The 23,793-nt window shown below is 41.1% G+C and overlaps 1 protein-coding gene across 1 annotated transcript; it reads right to left on the bottom strand.

The window, feature by feature from the left end:
• Positions 1–4,059: 4,059 nt before the first annotated feature.
• Positions 4,060–22,722, bottom strand: LOC307019160 (vascular endothelial zinc finger 1-like). Its single transcript, XM_079649811.1, has 5 exons — positions 22,590–22,722; positions 16,434–17,185; positions 10,101–10,170; positions 9,841–10,003; positions 4,060–6,954 (listed from the first exon to the last, which is right to left on the bottom strand). The coding sequence occupies exons 1-5, from the start codon at positions 22,620–22,622 to the stop codon at positions 6,593–6,595; spliced, it is 1,380 nt and encodes a 459-aa protein (XP_079505937.1). The 5' UTR covers positions 22,623–22,722; the 3' UTR covers positions 4,060–6,592.
• Positions 22,723–23,793: the final 1,071 nt, after the last annotated feature.

Here is a 23,793-nt window from a genome sequence, read left to right as displayed (position 1 = left end):
TCTTGATAAACTTGAGAATTCATTTTTCCGTCGATGATGGCAATCTGTCCAGGCCCTGAGGCAGCAAAGCAGCCCCAAACCATGATGCTCCCTCCACCATACTTCACAGTTGGGATGAGGTTTTGATGTTGGTGTGCTGTGCCTTTTTTTCTCCACACATAGCGTTGTGTGTTCCTTTCAAACAACTCAACTTTGGTTTCATCTGTCCACAGAATATTTTGCCAGTAGTGCTGAGGAACATCCAGGTGCTCTTTTGCAAACTTCAAACGTGCAGCAATGTTTTTTCTGGACAGCAGTGGCTTCCTCCATTTTATGACCAACTTATGCAGAAATCCAGGTAATTCCAAAGGGTTCACAAACTTTTTCTTGCAACTGTATATATATATTTGTAATCCTCTAGAGCAGTGGTTCCCAACCTTTTTTGAGTACTGTACCCCCAAAGCATTTCAATCCAACCTAAAGTACCCCCTACTACGCAATCAATCGTGATGATCCCCAGGATATATTAAGTGTGTGTGTGTGTGTGTGTGTGTGTGTGTGTGTGTGTGTGTGTGTGTGTGTGTGTGTGTGTGTGTGTGTGTGTGTGTGTGTGTGTGTGTGTGTGTGTGTGTGTGTGTGTGTGTGTGTGTGTGTGTGTGTGTGTGTGTGTGTGTGTGTGTGTGTGTGTGTGTGTGTGTGTGTGTGTGTGTGTGTGTGTGTGTGTGTGTGTGTGTGTGGGATAAAGTCACATGGTCACACAGGTTAGCAGTTTATTTAAGTAAAGCTTTAGTTCTGAGGTCTGACTTCATCACTTCATTCCCATTGTAACATTAAGTTAACAAAGCACTGAAGAATCTGCTACAAAACTAAGATGAGATGAGATACAATGCGATACGATACAATCAGATGAGATATTCCTTTATTGATCCCCTTGGGTAAATGTGGGTGTCATAGCAGCATGGGGGAGGGGGGTATAGGTATGGGCAGGGTAATTAGCAGAAAGAAAGAAATATATAATAACCATATACCGTAATAATCGTGTGTGTGTGTGTGTGTGTGTGTGTGTGTGTGTGTGTGTGTGTGTGTGTGGCCAAGGTGAAACCTGGGAGTGGAAGAAGGAGAGAAGTGACGAGGAGAGATAGAGAAGAGGATATTTTTGTCTGTGTGACCCAATGCGACAATTAATGTGACACTTAAATCATATTCAATCATAACTAATCATATACATTATAATAGCCATTGTTTAAAGACTTGTATCCCCTTTTTCACATTTGCTCTGCCAGAGCTTGATCTTCTCCATGAATCCACACACTTTGTCATACAAGCTAAGAACATTTGTGTCTTTACCTTGAAGAGAGAGATTCAGCTGGTTGAGTTTGCTGAAAATATCAGAGAGGTATCCCAGCCGAGCTACCCAGACAGCGTCGTCGAACATAGCCACAAGTGGGTGTGTGTGCTCCGACAGAAATGCCCTCACTTCATTGCGTAGCTCGAACAGCCGCTGTAACGTCTTCCCTCGGGATAACCAGCGGACGTCAGTGTGAAGCAGGAGCTTTTTATGTTCTGACCCACCGTCTTCACAAAGTGACTGAAACAGTCTATGATTCAAAGGCCTGGACTGTATGAAGTTGATCACTTTTACGGCATCATTCAAAACATCGTTTAACTCTGGACTCATTCTCTTGCAAGCTAATGCTTCTCAGTGAATCATGCAGTGGGTCCATGTAACGTCAGGGTTTACCTTTTTTATGTGGGCCATTAATCCATTTACTCTGCCGGTCATCGCCGCAGCGCCGTCTGTGCACACATGAGAGCAGGATTTCCAATCCAGCTTGTGTTGAGAACATTTTTTCAATAACGTTAAAAACGTCCTGTCCGGTAGTTCTCCCCGTGAGTTTCTTGCAAAACAGAATGTGCTCGTTCATCTCCAAAGTGTCTTTGTAACACACAAACGCAATCAGTTGTGCTTCCCCACTGACATCCGTTGATTCGTCCAACTGCAAAGCGAACGTACCAGACGCTTTACATTTTTCCACCACTTGTTCAATAATTTCAATTCCCATGTCGTCGATCCGATGGCACACAGTATTATTTGACAACGGCACTTTCTTCAGGACATCAGCTGCTTTCTTATCGAACATGGTTTCTGCGAGAATTATAGCGGCAGGCAAGATTAGCTCTTCGGCTATGGTAAATGGCTTTTTCGAATTAGCAACGAGTAGCGACACGGCATAAGATGCCTCCAAGGCCTTGGTTGAGACCGATGTCGCTTTCTTTAGTTTTTCTTGCCTTCCCTTAAATTCAGCCAGCTTTTGGTGGAAAAACTCTGCAGGCTTACCCACACAGGCGGGATGTCTAGTACTAAGGTGCCGATGTAAATGGGATGGTTTCATGCTATTATTAGAAAGCACGTCGCCACAGATGAAACACATTGGCTGCGGTGGCTCTGTAGTTGTGACCGTAAACCCGGAGAGCACATAATGTTCACCAAACTGACGATTCTTCACCTTCTCTGTTTTCATTTTCTTGAGAACGGATTCTCCTGATTCAGCAGTATCACCTGTGCTGTTGTTTCTGGATGAACCAGCTCGACTCAGCCATTGATCCATAATGATTATGTTAACAGAAATGTTGATCTCAATAAACACCAGCGCATTCACTTGATAAGATGTTGATATTTTGCTAGCTAGCAAGAAAACCAGCGCGCCACTACAATGATGATGATGTAACACCTGACAGTCCGGCGGGAAGCTGAACGCCGCGCCAATAATGATATATAGCCAGCAAATTATTACTTAATTTGAATGCCCCCAATTTTGGTTACATTATTACAGATTATGCATTATTCATTATTTGGGTACAGTTTTCCTGTAAAAAATGTAATAAAAAAAAAATCTAAAATCAATTTTTTTTTATTTTATTTTTTTTACCTTTCAAAATCTTTTCACGTACCCCCTGGGGACCACCCACGTACCACTAGGGGTACGCGTACCCCTGGTTGGGAAACACTGCTCTAGAGCAGAGAGAGGAGCTGTGGATTATCGTTATTGATTAATGCATGTGTGTTTCTTAGGGTCAAAAACACTAAACTCACAACTTAAAATGAAAGCGTTTAGTTTATTTAATAAAAGAGCACATGTTCAATGTGAAAAGTGACCGTTGATAGATTACTTCAGTTGCAATTTGGTGCTATATTTTTTTTTTCAAAGATTTCAGGGAGGGTGCGGGCCGGGGCTCCGTTGGTAGGGGAAACACTGGGTGATGAACAAGCTGCATCTGTTAATGTAATCATGCCATAGGTTTGATTTATTCTTAACATTTGAATTCATTTTTACTAAAAGTTTAATTGTACTCTGTAGATTTTTATCATAAAGTAAAATAAATTGAAAGCCAGTTGCTGCGTGGAAAGGCAATTCAAACTAAAATCTAGCAATGTGTTTTGAAAAGTGTTAGGATATCAGAATGTGTGAATAAGAGAAAAGACTGCCGTTTCAATAGCACACCTGTAATGCAAAATCCGCTATTTCATGTCTTTTAAACATAAATATGTGTCTCCAGTGTTTTAAGGGATTTGGAAATTGTCTACTTTTCGCCTGATACACCCATTTAAAAACCTGTCTGAGAATGAGCTAATCAGATTTGGCCACTTCGCATCGCAAATGTATTTTGGGTTGGGCAACGATTAGCCACTAACCAACCAAGTAACACCCGCCCACCGTATAGGTGATGAGGTCGGCAGGTGTTACTCTGCTCCTGGAGCACCATTGTGTTTTTTGGAACCAAACACTTCAGAGACATGTTTTGTATATATCGGATAGATATCATATATTGTTGAAAACGAGTATAATAAGGGACCTTCAAAGAGGAACAAAACTAAAGTTCGTGTTTGTAATAAAGAAAGGTTTTCTGGATTAGGTTTTATAAAATGTCAAAGTTGAGCACTAAACATGTTGTTGTTTCCCCAGCTGAGTCTGCACACCATTAAGTGTTGTGTTCAATGACACAAGAACAAGTTTCCATTTATAACATTGGAAATTCCCTGTCAATGTGTTAAATAGTAATGAACTTAATACGTATAAACACATTTGATAGTTTTCTTTTATTTAGACAACCCAAATAAAAGGCACATAACATCGCGCATGTTTATGTAATAATTTGACAAACATACATTTAGAAAAATGTAGGAATGTTTGACCTTTCTGCTAATCAGAAAGCCTGCCTCTCATATATACAAAATTACCATTGTTAATGTTCTAATACAAAAGATTTATAAAAAAAGGTTATCTTATCTTTCACATCTACTGTAACTACCATATCCTTGGAACTAAAATAGTTTTGTACAAAGATATACATTCAACTGCTTTCACAAGGGTCCTGGAATTTCAATTATTTTTCTTTTCCTAAAAAATAAAGACATCCATTCCACCAGAAATGTTCAGTTTATCACATTATTATCGTATCAAATTTGGCAAACAGGCTATCATAGTGTATCTACGTAAATGCATAAGAACAAAGAAAAAAACGACACTAGTATTTTGTTTTAAACAAAACTCGGAGGGGGGGTGGGGGGGGGTGACAAACATGCATATTGCATTTACACAGAGCTGCAACATGGCATTCATTAAAATGTTCAACAGCTAGTGCTTGGGGGTCATGCAACATCAATCCTGTCCGGTTCTTTTTTTCGGACACATTTTTATCATTCAGATCTCAGACAGGCTGAACTTGCCTTTAAAATGTAAAAGAAAAAAAAGTACAGCATGTATGCCATTGCACAGTGAATTATTACTTAAATGGACGGCTTTGTTGAAATCAATGATTCTTAGACTGTTTGTCCCTGACTGTAGTAAAGTCGAACAACGGGACAATGCTAAATGATATGGGGAATCTAAAAAAGGACCAGATTTAGTCAATTTAAAAAGGAACCAAGTCCATGTGAAATGTGATTTGTATGTGTATTTCCTGAGTGAAGGGTCCTTAGTATTGTCTTGGGGAGATAACATTAATCATTTAAAAGAAATAACAGTGTACAGAAGAGTCAGACAAAACGAATAAGTTACCATTGTGACGACAGTAAGAGCCTGAAAAAGCTTCACAACTACCTCATTCACACCAACGCGACTCCGGTTCAAGCTCCGTGCTAGAGCTTTTCAGGTTCAGAACCGGTTCTTCGGTTTAGCTCCGGCTCTTCTCACACTGCCCAGAGTCCGATTGGTGCTGCGTCATTGCGTCATCGTTTGCGTCATGACGTAACCGTTTGCGTGCCTGCTTCATAAAGCCAAACCACACGGAAACCCTTCACAGCTGACACCGACAACAACAACAATGGCCGATTGTGCTCCAGCTTCCTCTGTACCTCTTCGGAAGACCAGATTCCCAGTAGGTAGCTGGTCTCTTCAGTGGACCACTGCTGCTTGTTAAGTTTCTCCATCGTTGTGTACAAACTGGATAAAACGCCTGCTTTTTGTTGTTGTTCAGGAGTTGATCCCGCCCCTGCCCCCGCCTCGACGTAAGCATGACGTATACGGTGCTTTTGCTCTAGCCGGACCATTTTTTGGTGCTTGAAACTAACTGGATTCCGAAGCTAAGAGGCTGCTCCGCTGCGGTGTGAACAGGAAAACCCGGTGCTTTTCAAGCTCCAGCTCCTGAAACACCGTTGGTGCGAATGAGGTAATAAAGGTCAGGCTGTTCCACGTTCAGCCACTAGATGACGCTCAAGTGCAGGCTGGCTAACCGAAACACTCCGATTTGATCTTTGATAATACTGCTGTCCACCTGTGTAGGATATGCTTTCAGTGCAAGACTCATTCCATACGGATTTCATGGAAAACTGAAAACAACAAAAAAGGCTAAATAAAAAATACAAACCTTTTTGTTTCCATAGTTAGCAAAACCCCCCCAAAACATTTATTTTCCAAGAGGGTCTCGCATTGAGACGTCCGCTTGATCGACAAAAGCAAGAAATGAAAAATGCTGACATGGAAATACATTATTATGTCAACTGTACAAGTTAGTCACTGTACCTCAAGAGCTACTATCAGAGGAGAAAAAGAAACGCTATAGCACTGTGAAAAGATATACTTCCATGCAAATGGAAGCGGCTGTCCCTTTTACTAGACTCATTTCCTATAACATTAAATAGTGATTAGCAGGCTATAATAAAAATAAACATACAAAGTAACACCCAGAGGCTTTTGGAGAGAACTTGCAAAAAACACCAAAAACAGCAATCATAGTTATTGCTTCAGTCCGTTTCTCATCTCCCTTTTACAAAAGCACAGGGGTGTTTTTCCTACGGAGTCCTTCGAGGAATGGTCTCCTCTCGTTTCTCGTTATACAAATCACAGTTTCATCACTCTAACTGATTACTCTAAAGTCTTGTCCTGATTTCAAGATAAATCCTAAGCGATTTCTACTCGAGTGTTCTGCATCTGGTGTCAGTCACTTTAACACTAGCTGTGACTCGGGGAGCTCCTACCGGCCGCACAGCTCATGTAAATGTCCACTTCAGGGGGGGGGGTAAACATAATGGAGGGGTGTAGGGGGGAGGACAGGAGTCTCTTGTTTAACTTCATTTTCCCTTTCTTTCTGGCCCAGTTCAACACCCTCCACGTTACCAAGGTGGGGAAGAAGGCAAGACTTGGGACAGAAAAGGCATGCTATCCATTGATCTCATGGCGATGTTGAGCGGACCGCCCATATTCATGGACATGGCGGTGGTTAGGGCGACCGGGTGGGCGATATTCATTGCCCCCGATGTGGGGATGTTGAGGGAGGATATGTTGACGGGCCCGCTGATGGTGACCGGGTGCTGGAGGCCCATCGCAGACATCACATTCACCGTGTTGGTGCTTATGTTCATTTGAGCAGCGATGGTGACTGGGTGGTTGGAGTGGCCCCGGTTCATCGGAGAGGTGATGGGGGCAGAGATGGTCACGGGTGTAGCAGAGTTCGAGTTGCAGACTCCGTTACCCTCTGGGGAAACACAAGAAAGAGCATTTAACTACTAACTATGCAAAGTCATTTAAAGGTCACCTATTATGAAAAATCCACTTTTTCATGTCTTTTCTACATCAACATGTGTCCCCTCTGTGTAAAGAGATTCTGAAAGTTTCAGGAAAAAGATTCTCTCTTTTTGTCCTGATCCATTTATATAAAATGAAAAGGAGCTGATCAGATTTTGGCCACTTTATGATGACATAACGATTTGTTGGCTTGTGTAACCATTAGCCAATCACCAATAGTGTTGCACTGTGTACCGCTACTTGAAAGGTACCGTGATACCCGGCCGTTAAAAACGTTACGATTCCTTCGTTTCATTAGTATCGGTACTTTAAGAATGACGGGGAAAAGTACTCCGGTGAGAAAGCGCTGTTTTAATAAGAGCTGTGTGTGTTCAGCGCTCTGCTTCCACTCCCTGCACTGCAGCCGTGCCTGCAGTGCCTCCCCTCTCTCGTGCACGCGCTAGCTGCCAGAGCATGTGAGAAAACGAGAAGCATGGCTGCAAGTGGGAGTGCAACTGCCGCTGTGCCTCGGCTTGTTGACAAAAAAGACGCCAGAAGCGAAATTTGGAAGTATTTTAGCTCTATCTCTGACAGTGAGGGCAAGCCTACGGACACCACGAGGCCTGAAATGTTTTAGATCCCTGCAAACCAAGGGAGCCAACACATCAAACTTGGCTAAGCACCTCGCAGACCGGCATCCAGAGCTGTTTAAAGAATTTAAAGACAGGCAGGTTAGCGAATGTGATAGATAACATAATTACATCATACTCAAGCCCATGCCCTCAAATCTAAGTCAAACAAGTGTAATTTATTTTGTGACAAACGAAAGTTTTCGTAGTTTGACGAGGCAATTAATGGCAATCATAACTGTCTAATATGGCTATCTTTTTAGCTAACTTACCAATGTGGCTAACATCTGCAATGTACATTTAGTCAATAATTATTTATATTACTGTACTATTACATGTTAATAAAATATAACTTAAAGGGGACCTTTCATGCAAAATGCACCTTTGTACGTCTTTTATACATGAATATGTGTCCCCGGTGTTCCAGGGAACTCACCAAGTGTCAGAAAACACAACCCTCTCTATTTTCCTCCATAACCAAATCTCTTAAAAAGGGGCTGCAATGGATCTGATACAGACTGATCCAGATTTGAACACTTCTATGACGTCACAGAAGTGGCGCTACGGCTATTGGGCCAAGTCCACCAATCAGGAGGAGACAGCCACGGACATTGCCGAAAGCGCTGGAGACGCTGTAGTACATATTTCAGGCCACCAGATGGTGCTGTTCTCACTTAATCCGAGCATGAAAGGCAGTGTTAAATTGAACGAAATGAGGAATGGATAAAAATGCATGATCTGTTTGGTATTTAGAAAAATAAAACGTATAAATATACCTTATATAGGTATGGCCCTAAAATATATTATTCAAATATAGCACGATAGGTCCACTAACTTAAGTTAACTATCAAAGAAATCACATAAACTCAAGTATAAAGAAGAGACCATATTGTAAGAAAACACTTAACAGATAAACTACAATTGTATTGATCAAGAAAATAATAAAAGAAAAGTATCGAAAAAGAATCGGAATCGCAATTCTTGACTTGGTATCAAAACCAAAGTGTTGGTATCGTGACAACACTAATCACCAACCAAGGTAACCCCCCCCCCCTTACCACCTGAATCTCCTCCTAGAGCACCTTTGTGTTATTTTTAACCAAATATCTCTAAGAGGGGCGTGGGGAGTGGCTCCTTATTTTCATCTAAAGTAACAGACAGAGAATCAGCACTTTGGAAACAGGGCTGAAACAGAGGGGATTATGGGATGCTGCAATGATCTGTTTTGTATCTGAGACCTATAATATATTGATGTAAAACAGCATAATACGGGACCTTTAATATAAAAGCAGAGCTAAATGGGCGAAACCCTCTGTATAATCCCAATCTAATGTTGCGTAACATTTTAACAGTACCGAAACTTTATACTTTTAACAACCAGGATTAGGGCGGGGTGATGGGATTGAACATGTACTGATGACTAACATTCTTTTCATCTTTCCCTGTGATAAAATGTTGATGGATGGGCCAGTGTGTGTGTTTATCCAGGTTCAGCTTGTTTGGACATGTACCTTAGCCAATCATTTTATACATGCCAATATGTTAAGCACATTTCTGTGTAAGCTATGCCATAATAACAAGACATTGGATGTGAATAATTGTAGTCAACATAACTAGAGACACATAGGGAATATTCCTTTCCTTTTAAAATACATGTTAAATAGTTATTAAATAATGCATGTTTGGTTTTATCCTCTCTTTCTCAGGTTGCATTCTATGTATTATGTAGGACTCACTATTGTCTTTTTTTAGGGGTTTAAAGAAACATGGCTAACATTTGGAGTTTCACCATTGACTATAATCGGAAGCCTGGTGTAATAATTATTTATGATGTTTCATATCATTGTCAACCTTTGTTTATGTTGTGTTTTTTGCTGCATTTTACAATGACTTACAATTGGCCAAAATGGTCTTGGAGATTTTTGTGAAAAAGTTGTTCCGAGTTGTTGTATCAATGATTTAACATCATTAAACAATTGATAGGTTAACAAAAAGGAGACAGCAACTTTAATTAAACTTAGTAAAAAAAGATTTCTGCCACACTGCCAATATCTCAACAGTGTTGGAGAGGGCTGTAAAAACATAGACTTACAGAATTTAGTTTTTGAAGTGTATGTAAGAGGCTTTTCATAAAAGCGTCAGCCAAATACAATGACTAAAGATTTGTAGAAATCCTCTGTTATCTGCTGCAGACCTTCAATTAGTGATGTTGGAGGTGTGTGTCGTACCTTTGTTACAGGAGTTGAAGTTGGTCTGTCCGTGAGTCTTCAGATGGCTGGTGATGTACGCTGCACTCAGCATCTTCCCACAGATGCTGCAGGTCACCTTGCCCTCATGTCTGATCATGTGGGAGCGCAGTCTGTCTTTGGTGGCAAAAGCAGAGGTACAGGCCTGCACACGCACACAACACAGGGTCAAAGGTCAGAGGAGAACAGCAACAAAATGAATGATAATGATGGTAATCTGGAAGTGCAGTGAAGACTCTTACCGTTACTTGACATTTGAACGGTCTTTCTGAGGAATGCACATGCTTCACATGGCAGCTCAAGTGGTCTGGCCTAGATTGGGAGAACAAAACAATAAAACACATTCAATCTTTGGACTGATGCTGTGAGCTCCATGACGTTCAGATAAGTAACAGAGCATGGTGTTTTGATTCCACACCATCTTTGTAGCACAGAACTTTAAGTTGACAAGTTGTTGTCGCTACTAGAAAAACTGATTAAAGGGGCCCTATTCTGCTCATTTTCTGGTTCATATTTGTATTTAGTGCTTCTACAGAGACATGTTTACATCAGTGCATGACATTAAGGATTTTAGATGGCCCTGTGGGCCATCTAAGCTAATTTACAGATGGCCCTGAGCCCAATAGAGATTGCCCTGAAAAATGCGCGCGGACGAAATGGCACGAAGGGTTTGGGGGGCCTCCCCCTAGAAAATTTAGATTTTTGCAGGTCTTACTGTAGATGCTGTCTGGTGCATTCTCTAGACTGAATTATAAGATGAACCGACAGAATATTATGGTGTACAATTTCAATTTTATTCTTCATTCATTTTGTTCGTTCTTGCTTATATTTGCTCGCTTGAATGCCCTGCATAGCTATAAGAAATACTTAAGTTGTTGGTCAAGACACTTTCCATCTGATGAAGGCCTTCCCAGATGTAAAAAAGTAGAAAACATTACATTCAGTTGTAAAACAAACATTATTTACACTATTATGGCCCCTGTTAAAAATGTTTGTAATGTTATCTACTGTAAGTTGGTCGAACGAATGCCTCGTCATCTGGAAGCTGACCGAGCAGACCCGAGCAGCAGTCGAGAGGAGCCGAGCGCATCCGCGAAGCACACAAAATGGTGACGTCAGAATTCCCGTTAGCCGGCAAATCTAAATCTCTTCGGTCAAAATAATTTCCCTTTAGCGCAATACCACTTCAGTTGCGCCACTTATGTGACAGAAAAGAAGAGTATGTGACAGAGAAGAATATTCAATTCTAATGTCTAACACTTAATGTGGAGAAAGAGATGTGCTGTATGGGTTGATTGTGCGTTGATCTGTTGGTAATGCCTCGGGGTTCCGGTGGGCATGTAAACAAATGCATAATGCTGCGCTATACTTTGTGGCCTCACCCGGTTGCATAGCGACACTTATTGTTTAGGTGTCTTTTAATAAGCAGGTAGTCATATCATTAGCTAGAACTAGCTGGATCTGATCGATATGGGAGAGAGAGATCAGCTGCTGCTGCTGACGAGTCGACACGCAGCTCTGCATGATCACATGCAGCGGTGAGCGGACAAAACACACACTTTAGGTTAGAATATCACACGTAGCTATTTTAATTACCTCTCAAACTACCGTAACTAGTTATAGATATGTTTAGTTTTACTGTCGGGTCACTCATTACTGGATCCGCGAGCTGCTGGCATAATAGGTTGCCCGACCGGGCAACCAGCAGGTGAGGCTTCATTGCCCGAGCTAAACACTAGATGGCCCCGGGCCACCGGGCAGTCCTTAATGTCGAGCCCTGTTACATGCTTTAATATTCAAAGTGATTTGTTTTCTCATACTGCATTAAAATAGTGACATCACTATGTAACACTCACGCTTCTATTGGCTAGCGCTCCAACACATTGTACGTGATAGGCTAAGGGGCGGGACATTTCTAAGCGGTTGACAGCAATCACAGCAGAGTCTGCCAACTAACTATCAGAGCAGACTGGGCTCTGGCTCTCAGACAGAGGGTGAAAAGAGGTGCTGCAGCACAGGCAGTATGAGAAAATACCTTTTTGAATATTAAAGCATGGAGACATGTCACAGTAGAGACACTAAATACAAATATGAACCTGAAAATGAGCATAGGGCCTCTTTAATGTTGACTATAGACAAATGTTTTGGGGTTACATCTACTTTACTTGTGATTTGACCACAAATACAAACATACACAAGTGTGTATTATCTAGGCTTATTGACAAGGAACACTACATGTTAGAGCACAAAGCCTAATGTAATCTTTAAATGGAGGGTGCAGAAGTGTGGAAACATATGGATGTGCTCCGTTTGCTTCCATAATGAGGTGATGGGCGCAAAAGAAGTCCCAAAAATGTCAGTCAATGGCAGTTACTTCTCCATGATCAATGGTGCGTGAATTAGTTTGACCTAGTTTCCAACACACACCACATAGAGGTGGTACATTTGTCCACTTGTTTTCCGGGATAAAGTAACGGCTTAGCAATAGGCTACACTACTTCTGTGTATTCTCTTGCAGCATTGGAGTTACTTACAGAAATATGAAGGGAATGTTTTAGAAAAATCCCAGGAATTTAGCTTGTGGTTTCCTTTAACCCTTGACCGCACAATATTTCTCACTGAGGATTTGTAAGAGGTTATGTGGGTCACAAAGTAAGTATAACTTTGTTAATGCAGTGAAGGGATTGAATTATTGGATTTATCAAGCGATTATGAGAAAGTTTCAAATGCATGTTAACATACAAATGTGAGTAATTAGGCTGATAAACCATGGCCATCACCTTTTAGAATGTTAAAAACAGCCAAACTTTTTTAGCCTTTTAGAATAGAAGAATTGGGAGGGAAGAAAACCCTCTTTAATGGTCACACATGCAGAGCACACAGCAAACAGTGACATTTGGCCTCTGCTTTTAACCCATCCTAGCACCAGGAGTCTAGCACTAGGAGCAGTGAGCAGCTATTGCACAGCGCCCAGGGAACAATGGGAGTGGGGTGTCCGGTGCCTTGCTCAAGGGCACCACGGTAGGGCAGGAGGTGAACTGAGACCTCTCCAAGTAGCAGTCCACACTCCATATTTTAGGTCTGATCTGGGACTTGAACCGGCGACCCTACAGCTCCCAGTCCAAGCCCCTACTGACTGAGCCACTTGCCTTTACACTTTGCATTATGACTCAAGTTTAACCATTAACATGTTCCAAGTACCTGAAACAAATTAAAATTACAGGAAAAAAAAAACATGAATATAACAGGTGATGCAATTTTTTGCTACAGACGGTATTTTTCCAATATATATTCATAACTTTAAAAAAAAAGAAAACCGTGGTATGCAAAGATACGGCTTTATTCAAATAACTAAACAAAAAAAATTAAACACATTCCTCAGTTGTATTATGTAATGATCAGTGCTAGGGCTGCACGATTTGGATAAATATATGAATATATAGGCTAGTGCATATGGCGATTTTGATAAAATGTCAATATATTGTGCTGCCCTACTCAGCGCATATCAGCAGTTGCGAGCAAAAGCTTTGCCTCTTGACCTTTACAGTGAAACAAATTCTTTCTTGGCACTGATCCTCCTGTCAGCCTGAAGCTGAATCATGTTGGAAGTGCCATAATGGAGTGATTAAGAACGGCTCCAGCATTGGCAGCTGCTTCCAAACCGGAAATGTTCACGCTGCTGGATTGAATTTTTTCTTTACTCATAAGAGGGGTCAAGTGGAATCTTCCCAGTAGTGCCATTCAATCTGTTTTGCCCCCTATTTCTTTTTTTTGTGCCCCTTTGAAAATAAGCTCAGACAGAGACTGCGTACGTTTGTGGCTGAATGGCAGTGACTCAGTGGCCTGTTTTCAGTCCCTATTCTCACTTTCCAGTATGCTGATGAATCCCTAACCCCACGTCACAGTGTTGGAGGCCTGCCTGAAACTGCCCTACACAGCATGGTGCTAATGTTACAGCTTGGCTAGGGTGCACTGCTGATGTTTTTGTCAAGAACTCTTCTGATATTTTGGCTCTTTAAAAAAAACAGTGAATGTGTGTCATACATTTAAAATTAAAGCCACCACAAGACCCAAAATATTTATTCCCTACATACTAAATGTGTTGACCTGAGCGTTAGCGCACGGATCACTGCATTCCAAGGGGAAAGAGAGTCTGTGACATGCTGGCGGGAACCGCAAAGTGACAAGTGACGCCCCCTCCCCCCGCCCCCACCCTTGATAATCTACCACTGGTGCTCTCCCATGTGCGACTGTTGAACCATGTGGTTGAAATGGTGTGGGGGTCAATACAAGTACAAATTTAAACACAGCCACTGTGGAAGGCTACACGCACACACTATATGGACCATACAATCCTCCCTCTATATATAATCCTGGTGCGACTGACTTATCCAAACAGAGCTGGCTGAATCGCTCGCAAACAAGTCATAGGTTGTTAAAAGCAATATGGTTGCTTTTAATGAACTTTTGGTAAAGTAAAAATAAAGAAAGGTGCACCTACGTCTCTTTGCATTGCCTGTGCTTAATACATATGTGCAAAGCGAATGTTGGGATTCAGTGTAGCAAGCATTTTCTTCTTACTTAACAGAGCAAAAGCTTTATTTTTGACTGACATAATGAATAAAATAAATCTTTTTTAAAATTTGTTTATCATCATGTTATATTTTCTATGAAGACAAGTCAAGCTTTTTATACATGACCCTGGAATCCAACCATCAGAGTGTGAAATTATTCTCATCCACTAACATAGGAATGAATTAAATATAAGAAGCATACATCCTGTTTACGATTGCCTTGTTACTTGATGATTGAAAGCATATTACTTTTATCTTCTTTTTTTGCATTTGCCCCCATTTTTTCACCAATTGATATTGTTTTATCTTCACAGTGCATTGTCCTCTTTCCTGCTAAACCTATTGCTAACCAAACACTTACTCAGATACACATACAGAAAAGTTTCACTGGAAGGGAATGTCGCGCAGTCACATATTTACAGGCCTAGATTGCACATTTTAGACACATCCACTTCCTGTTTATGGAAGTCCAAGGATGCAATGAGCCTGTCTTAAGAAGCATTTTTACTGAATCATTTGGACTATAGCTAAAAAAGTTTAAACTGTTGCTTTAGTCCATGCTCCACATTTGTGGGGTGCTCATTTTACTCAGTAAGGTTGCCTATTATATCACTATGTGAAACAAGCCATGAAAACAACTCAAAACTAAATAGTTGTATAACTATTCAACAACATATCAGTGTAAGTTTAATACACTTGAAGTAATTTCAAATGATTGTTTATGAACAAACTGTGTCATGTTTATTTTTGAATATTACACTTCTGGTCTAAGGGGCGACATAAGAGCTTATCCCAGGACCTCAGGAGCTGTACGAGGAATGTACAAAGACATTTGAAACGGGTCATGTTATCTCCCCATGAAATCTGTTGCAAGCACTTTACGGCCGTCCCTCGCTCAGGGTCCGCCAGTCTGTTTGTGAGTATGAAGACAAATGTATTCACATCAGAGATGTACATTAAGTATTATATTTTAAAGCATACGCAAAACTTATGTTGCATGCCAAATATAATTTTTAACTGTATGTTCATGGTAAGAAAACGGCACCAACATTATTTAAGACATTTTAAGACTAATTAAGGTGTTTATTAAGGTTTAGGAATGCCTTTTGAAAGATCCAGAAACCCTGACCTTCATGTTGTCAAAAACATTGTTTTTAAAGGTCACATGTCATGGCCATTTCCACTGATCATAATTCCATTGTTGAGGTATACTAAAATAGAAAAATACTGTGCAATTTTCCAAACTCACATTGGTTTCGCATACAGCATCTCTGTAAAGTATGTGTATTCAGCAGTATTCACTTTCTCCACTAAATGGCTCGCTGCAGCTCCTCCCCCTCCCCCCCTACCTCCGTGATTTCCTTGTTTAGCGATACACAGCCAAACTCAACCTGAACACACACAAAGTCACAGCCGAAATAAAAACAATAAGTGTGGCTTGATATTGAGTAAGAAAAAGGTTTATAGGTTGATAAACGCTGTGAGAATGGGTCTGCAGAGAGAATTTCGCACGATCCCAACTGTCTGTTATCAGCCTGCAACAGGGAGCAGAAATCAGCAGGGCTGCCTGCACTGAGTGTGTGTGTGTGGATTGGTCAATTTGGACCATTCAGCAGGGGCTTAACGTAACGGCGCCACGGATTGGCCCATTTAGTTCCGGGTACGTGCTTTCGTAAGCACGTACCCGGAAGAATCAAATGGATGATGACGTCATGATGAAGTTTCACCAACGAGGCGTTTTGGGGAGGTATTTTCTGTTTTAGAGTTTTACTCGCTACAGGGTGTACTTTGAGGGTTTTGACTCTGCGCACCGTTTACATGCAGAAAACCTTCATAACACACAAGGGGACGGGTAATAACCGGAAAAGCATGACATGGGACCTTTAAGGTTGCAGGTGTTACTAATCGCAAACTATATATCTTCTTCACTCATCATAGAGCACTGTTGACATGAATGCATCTTATCAGCCGTGGTTAAGTTTAATCAAATTATGCTCTTACCTGGAAAAGCCTTTCCCACACACTGAACAAACGTAAGGCTTATGGACCCCCCCGTCATGAGAGCGAACGTGGTAGGTCATGCGGTCCTTCCTCTTAAAGCGTTGCTGGCAGATGGGGCACTCGAAAGGCTTCTCGTCTGAGTGGGACAGCTTGTGGCGGTTCAGGTGGTAGACATCGCGAAAGGCCTTGCCGCACATCTCACACCCGTGGTTCTTCTTGACCGGTTTGGCGGGTTTCTTGGGGGTGTTTTGCTGTTGCATGTTGCCCATTGCAGACGACGTCATGATGCTCGCACCCGAGGAAACCGAGGTGGTCGCCGTGGAGAGGATTCCCGCCACCGTGGAGATGTAGGAGGGGTGGCCGTTGTGGTCTCGTGACATGGTGGAGATCATGGGTACCATGGTCGGGGCTGACTGGGCGGTCTTCTTTGGCCGCGACACCATCTTGATGCCAGTGTGGCTGGATTCATGGCGCCGCAGGTGGTAGCTGTCGCGGAAGGCCTTGTTGCAGTAGCCACAGACGAACGGCGTCTTGCCTTTGTGTTCCTTCTTAATGACGGGAACTTGTGGCCGTCCGCCTCCTCCGCTGGCCACATTGTCTTTAAGGAGTTCTGCAGCGCTGGTCGGGGGCTTCTGTTCTATGTGGATGGGCAGGATAGGCTTCTGGTCAATTTGTTCGACTCCTGCATTGAGAAGTGGCAGCAGGCTGTTCTGGGCCACATGATGCTGGTGGTGGAGGGCTTCATTGGCCTGCTGATGAAGCAAACAGACACACAGAGATGAATATTTGTTTTTTTCTTGAATTAAAACTAGCATTTGACATGAAAGCAAATAAAACTGAAGGTAGGGCTGGGCAATATATCACTATATAGATATTGTGATTCAAGACAAGATAATGTCTTTTGAATATTGTCATATCTCAAATGTTGTCTTTTACTGTTTTAAAAGGCTGCATTACAGTAACGTTATGTAATTGTTTCTGAATCTGGCAGTGTTTTAGCTCTTCTATTATTGGCCTTTCCCACTCAGTCAATAAACTCAAAATTCCAAGCCTGCATAAGAATGACCAAATATACAACAAGTGTTACGGACATTACCATCAATGGAGGTTGGTCTGAAGGCTTAGTAACATGTTATAAAATGCAAAATGGACACTGGATCTGGCGTTAATTAAGTGATGCCTCATAGTGGATTGGGATTGAAATATGCAGGATGAAAAATGATCCCCATCATGACAGTGGTGATTCGTCATGTGACTGCAAAGCAAGCATACCAAAACAAACAAACACACACACACACACACACACACACACACACACACACACTGGAGTTTGTCGGCTTAAGTTAGTAATGCTCTAACAATATTTGAGAAAATCTAAATTCGGGCATGCATGCACAATAACAGATAATGATATTTCCGCTGTTACTAAACGTATATTAAAGTATTCATAGACTTCAAATTTGGCTAAACAGGGAAGAACAGTACAAAAGCATGATTTAAGAGACGCTGAATGATTTTTAATTAAATATATACTGTTAATGCTGGTATATTGACACCCCCTTAAGAAATGCCTTAGATTCTTGTTTATCTAGGGACTGCCCTTACAACATCCATCGAAGGCAAACATAATGAACAGGAATGGAGGTTTACAGTAATTTAACATTTCTATTTATCCATATCACTTAAAAGGTCCTTACAAAAATGGTATAGTAACTTGCTAAGAAAGCATTTTTCCCATATCAAAACATAAATAATCTATCACCGTTTATGCTGTTGCTTTTGGTAAACGGACACGTCAAGACGACTGTGTTGTGGAACACCAGCAAGAAAAGGGCAAGGTGAAATGCTTGACCTTTCCCTTTGAGGTTCATTCATCCATCTCAGAAGGCCAGCCAAGAAAAAGGAGTTGCAAAAGGGAAGGCATGGGACAGAAAAGAAAAATGAACCACAGTGTCCTCCTTATGTCATCCAGCCTATTGTGAGAGACACAAATCTGCGCAGTGATGCCTCAGCGGGGGATCTTTGTATGCTCATCTTCATTGATTTGGCTCATCTATTCATGAGACGGGGACATTGTTTATCCACACACTACTGGAACAAGCTCGCCGTCATTCCCTCGTAAGCAATGGGACCTGGGAACTGGTGGAGAATGCCACCAAGCACACCCATCCGTCTGTCTGAGCACCTGCTCACACTTGCCACCTTCCAGGATTAGCGGTCACCATGATGCCAATGCCAGCCCGTGCGCTGGCACACCGGGGGTGGGGGCTCTATGTTTGGGTGGGGGATACCAGCCGGGGAACCCTCTTTGTGAGGTGCAGACACAGCCACAGCAGACAGCCTGCCTCTATACAGAGGTGCAGGGCCTGTAAGCTGCTGTGCCTTCATGCAGCTCTGACCATTTTGACACAAATGCGCTCTGACAACTGGGGCTGCTCCCTCATAAATAACATCAAAATGGAGGGAGTGTCCTGATGGCTCCACGGGCCACTGTAGACTTGAATTGAGCTCATGGTCTGAGTCGGATTAACCACTTGTCTTTCTTCAATCTTTTGTGTTGCAGCTGCTTGCAGAAATCCCAATTTTTAAACAACAAAAACCCTAATTGATATGGAAGGGAGGAGGGGAGCTAAACTAATGTTGTAGGAAACAAAATAAAAAATATATTCTGGTATAGGTAGAGCCTTCTCCTCAACTTTGCGAATTTGTTTTTCACTTTTATACAAATTTCAAAAACATTGTTTGTGGGGTTTTCACAGCCTTTAAAGCTATAAGAATGCTGCTGGGATGCTGTACCTTGAATGCTGATGTACTTGTAATTGGCAATTACAGGTATTTAGGTTATGCTACAAGTGGTCAAAACAAAGCCAGTAACGTCCAAAAACAAAGCAATACTTTTTATGCAGTATTTGCATGTTTCTCAGTGTTTTTGAGAAAACATAATGGTGAGTTATCTTTGTAACAGATGTAAAGACACATAAGTTGAACCTTTGCAAAGCAGTATAAATCACCAACATTCCACTGTTAAAGCCTTTACTAGGACTTAAATCTCTATTGTTGACTAAATCATTTAATTTATATATCTGACATAAATAATGATTAAAAGTACTTTTTGTAGTTTCAAAGGGTCTGTTTGACATAACAGGCCTGCTTCAAGCAAAACAAGCTCCACAGTAAGCTCCCTATTAGGCACCATATGGCAACTGAAAGAGATAGTGGTAAACAAAGTCTTGCAAGCTTAAAATCCCAGACGATATATCAGGGGCCGTGGTGGAGAACAAACCAGAGCTAAAATATTGACCTTGAATTCCTAGGTTTACCTAAGGCATGAATACAAAGTAATAATGCAATTGTGGTTGTTTCAGTAGGACCTTGTGTTTTCCGTGCCCAATGAAAAAAATGCAATGTTCAGTATTTTTAGCCAGTTGTTTAGAGTATTAAGTAACAGAGCTATACCCACAAATCAAAGCAAAGTGAATCACCATCAGCTATTTTTAAACAATGTTTACATGTCTTGTAGTGTCTTGTAAGGGAATTAAATTCTAGTGTGCAGTATAGTGTGTCCACCTGTTGAACATCAAGTTCTTATTAGACATTTGGGAAGTTGTCATCCAAATGCCTCTGGAATGAAGGCATACATAGCATTTATTCCGTTTTCCCCCTTGTTTTGTTGCAGCTATTGCAGTTTCTAAAGCAGTCAGTATGGAGCGTAAGGCACTGAAAGATTGTAATATGACTATACACATCCAGATCTCAAGTGGTCTGAACAACTTGAACTGTAGCCAAACCATTCCTTATATTTAAACATATTGCATAACATTCAAAAAATAAGAGTGGCAGCTGTAGTGTACTTATGGTATTAGTCAGGCTCATTTACACAACAATATGGAACATTTAAAATGCACGAATGTATTAAAATAAGAATAGGTTTACCATCTTTTAATTTATACATACCTTTCTACTAAAAGTATTATATTGCAGTACTTCTAAGCTAACAGCTCTGTGCCAAGGGATGGAAGCTGAATGAAATATTTCCCTTACGTCAAGCGACAGAATGAATACTGCACACATTTACATGAGCTTCATAGAGTAACAGTGTGCGGTACATAATAAATGCAAGGTTTCTGGCTGGATGCCAGATCCTCCAAAACAAGCCACACTGCCCATCTGCCTTTTTCACCAGGAAGAAATGTCCTCATATATGGAAGTAAGTGATCAGTCTGACAGCAGAGCTAAATGCTACTAACACCACAAAAGGTTGATGTATATAACAACTGAAAATAAACTAATCCTAATTGTATTACAACTATAATAAAAGCAGTCAGTACAATACTTTTTTGACAAATACTTAGCAGGGTTGTAGTTAAAAACACAACACAAGTAATACTAACTGAACTTTGTGCAGCAGGGGCCTTACCTACACCGTTAAGATGCATCTTAACATTTAACATATTTATGATTTTCAAGTTTGCATCTGGTAATTCTACCTCCTCCAGACTCTCTGTTTCCCGATGGCACACATGAGCCCTGTAGTTATTTGACTTTCATATATGCCTCCTCTATTCCATATCCGATCAGGGAACCCTATCAGCATCAGTTTGATTAACCTAATTATTGATTTGCCTATCTGTAAAGTGCATGTAAAGCGTTATACAGTAAACATGTTTCTTTGTAGGTTAAACAGATTCCTATACAATGTATTAAATACATATGTATGGCTTGCATTGGCAAATGACTCAAACACAACAGTACTACCAATAATAACTTGTGATATCTCATGAAGCTAAAAATGATAATTAACTTAACAGCCATCAAGTCTGTGGAGAATGTACATTAGATAGATTAAGAAGGTTTTTTTGTGTTAATGACACCAAACTGTTAAAGTTCACTGTTCCCATGATGAGTGTATCACTCCCACTTAAAAAACACTGGTTCATAAATGCACAGGGAATACATCAACAAATCCCTCGTAAGACTTGGAAATCGACCAGAGACCACAGAATGGTCATATACTTATAATAGGGACACATATCACGTTTAAAAAAAGGCATTCCAATTTAAAAAACGCGGCAAAACATGTAATCCCCATCTCCTTTTAAAAAAAAAACTCTGGGTGTTCACTTCCACACTAGCCTTAATTATTTTAGGCTTAGACAGGCCATGGTAAATAAACATTTCATTCATTTGATTGAACAAAGGCTTTTATCTTAGTGAGAACCACTAAACGGTGGCAGATATCAATCTCAACAACAGCCCTCAGTTTCTGGCTAAAAGGGATTTATACATTGCGTAATGCCGCTGCTAATTTCAAATCTGCTTCTTCGTTGCTAGTGTTAGCTGATGTTGTGTGCATACTTTGAATTCCTTTCCACCACGGTCTTCCCGAATAAATATATTTTTGGTAAACAGAGTGCTGCACAGGGCTGCTTATCGAGCCGCTTATCATTAGTTTTGTAAGCACATTGCGTCAGCCTCGCCCAAATTAAGCTAAATTAGCCAGTGAGTATGATGAAGGCAGCCTAAACACCGTTAGCTAACTTGGCTAGTTACTGTCGAACCGGCTGAGGCAGGCGGAAAGTTCACCGCGGACTTGCGAATCGTGGTTCGTAAATCTCAGCAGCAGATAACCTACGTATACACTTATCCACCGCTTACAAACAGCTACCACTTTAAATGTGAATAATCTGTAGTATTATCCATGCCACAATGAAAATAATCGCCATCTCATTATCCGAAGGCGTCCGATCAAAGCCCTCAGTCACAGGGAAAAAAACAGGTCTGTCTCGATTGTAACGGTGCAGCCTCCAGCCTTACTTCAAATTATCCCGCATGTTTTGCTGGCCTCGACTCGGCAAACAAACTTGAAAAACCCCCAACGCTGTCGAGTTATTAAACATCAGTAATATAAGTGTTCGTACAATAGAAAACAAGCCATATTTTTCAAACGCACGTTGAGGAGAATTGATTTTTTGTTCTAGCGTCATTCCCAAGCCTCACAGCTGGACGCCTGGATTCATATACCATTGTTTTGCTTGGTTACTTGATCTTGGCGATACTCGTTTAAAAACTGGTTTTACCGTTAAGAAATCCAGTGCTAACCTATTTAAAGGTTGTTTTACGAAATATCCCGGTTTCCCTCCTAATGAGTCAACTTACTTGAAAAAGAAACGTACTCCAGCTCGGCTCCATTTCCACACTTACTAATTCTGTAGGAAACCTTGTAGAAGCCTACAACAAAGCAACCAAACATGGCAGCTGAAACAACTTCCGGTAACCTCACGGGCTGAACCATTTCACATACTATTTAGGGGGGTGCGTTTTAAATTTAGTACGTTAAAACATAATAGGTGTAATTGTTTTCGTGGCTCATAAAATATATACAAACAAAAAAAGGCTGAAAACGTAAACATAATTCAGAAATACATGTGCAATACATTATGGGAATCGTGTCCCTTGTGTCACATAATTAATTTGATGTAGCTGGATTTCTAAACTCCCCTCTGCAGGTTTTTCGCTGAATCTGCGAGGGGCATTTGTTATAGCAGTCGGACGCTGTCGCATGTGGTTGAGATATGAATGTGTTTCAGTAAAGCTACATTTGTTTTTATAAGAAAGTGATGCGCAAAGCTTTTTGTTCTGCATTACAAACATTGGGGCTTGCTTCTTTCCCACAATGAAAAGTGTTAAAGTCCAAACGGAGTAAGACATAATCCGCATGCGCAGCAGTTTATTTTCATTCATAGGATGGGGATGAATGAAAACGACAGAACCCATTAACTGGACAAATTGCCTCCAGTGGACCAACATGACACACCCAGTCTATTCCTTGACTGTGAATTGACCATTTACACTGAATTAACTTATATTTTAAATGTATGGCTGTGTTTATTATGATTTTGAAATCATAACAATTAATAAAAAGCTGCTATATAGCTGTTCAAAACATAAAATAAATAATTATTCTCAACACTGGGCCAGTAACTAGAAAGCATACATTAAAAAAAATGTACTCACAATTTTGAGTAGTTAACATCCGGCAGTGGCTCAGTCAGTAGGGGCTTGGACTGTGAGCCGTAGGTTCACCGGTTCAAGTCCCCGACCAGACCTAAATATGCCCCCCCCCCCACTCCCATTGCTCCCCGGGCTCTGTACAATAGCTGCCCACCTGCTCCTACTAGACTCCTGGTATTAGGATGGGTTAAATGAAGAGAACACATTTCACTGTTTGCTCTGCATGTGTGAACATCCCAATTCTATTCTCTGCTACTTCACTACAATTTGGAGTATTTTTTATATTTTATTTCCTTAGTTATTGTACAATTCACTCTGATAATACAACATAGTTTCCCGGGTCGCCGAG

Source organism: Notothenia rossii, assembly GCF_949606895.1.
Source record: "Notothenia rossii genome assembly, chromosome: 9".
Lineage (NCBI taxonomy): Eukaryota > Metazoa > Chordata > Actinopteri > Perciformes > Nototheniidae > Notothenia > Notothenia rossii.
Note: the sequence above shows the minus strand (reverse complement) of the source record. Positions and strands in the feature narration are given on the sequence as shown.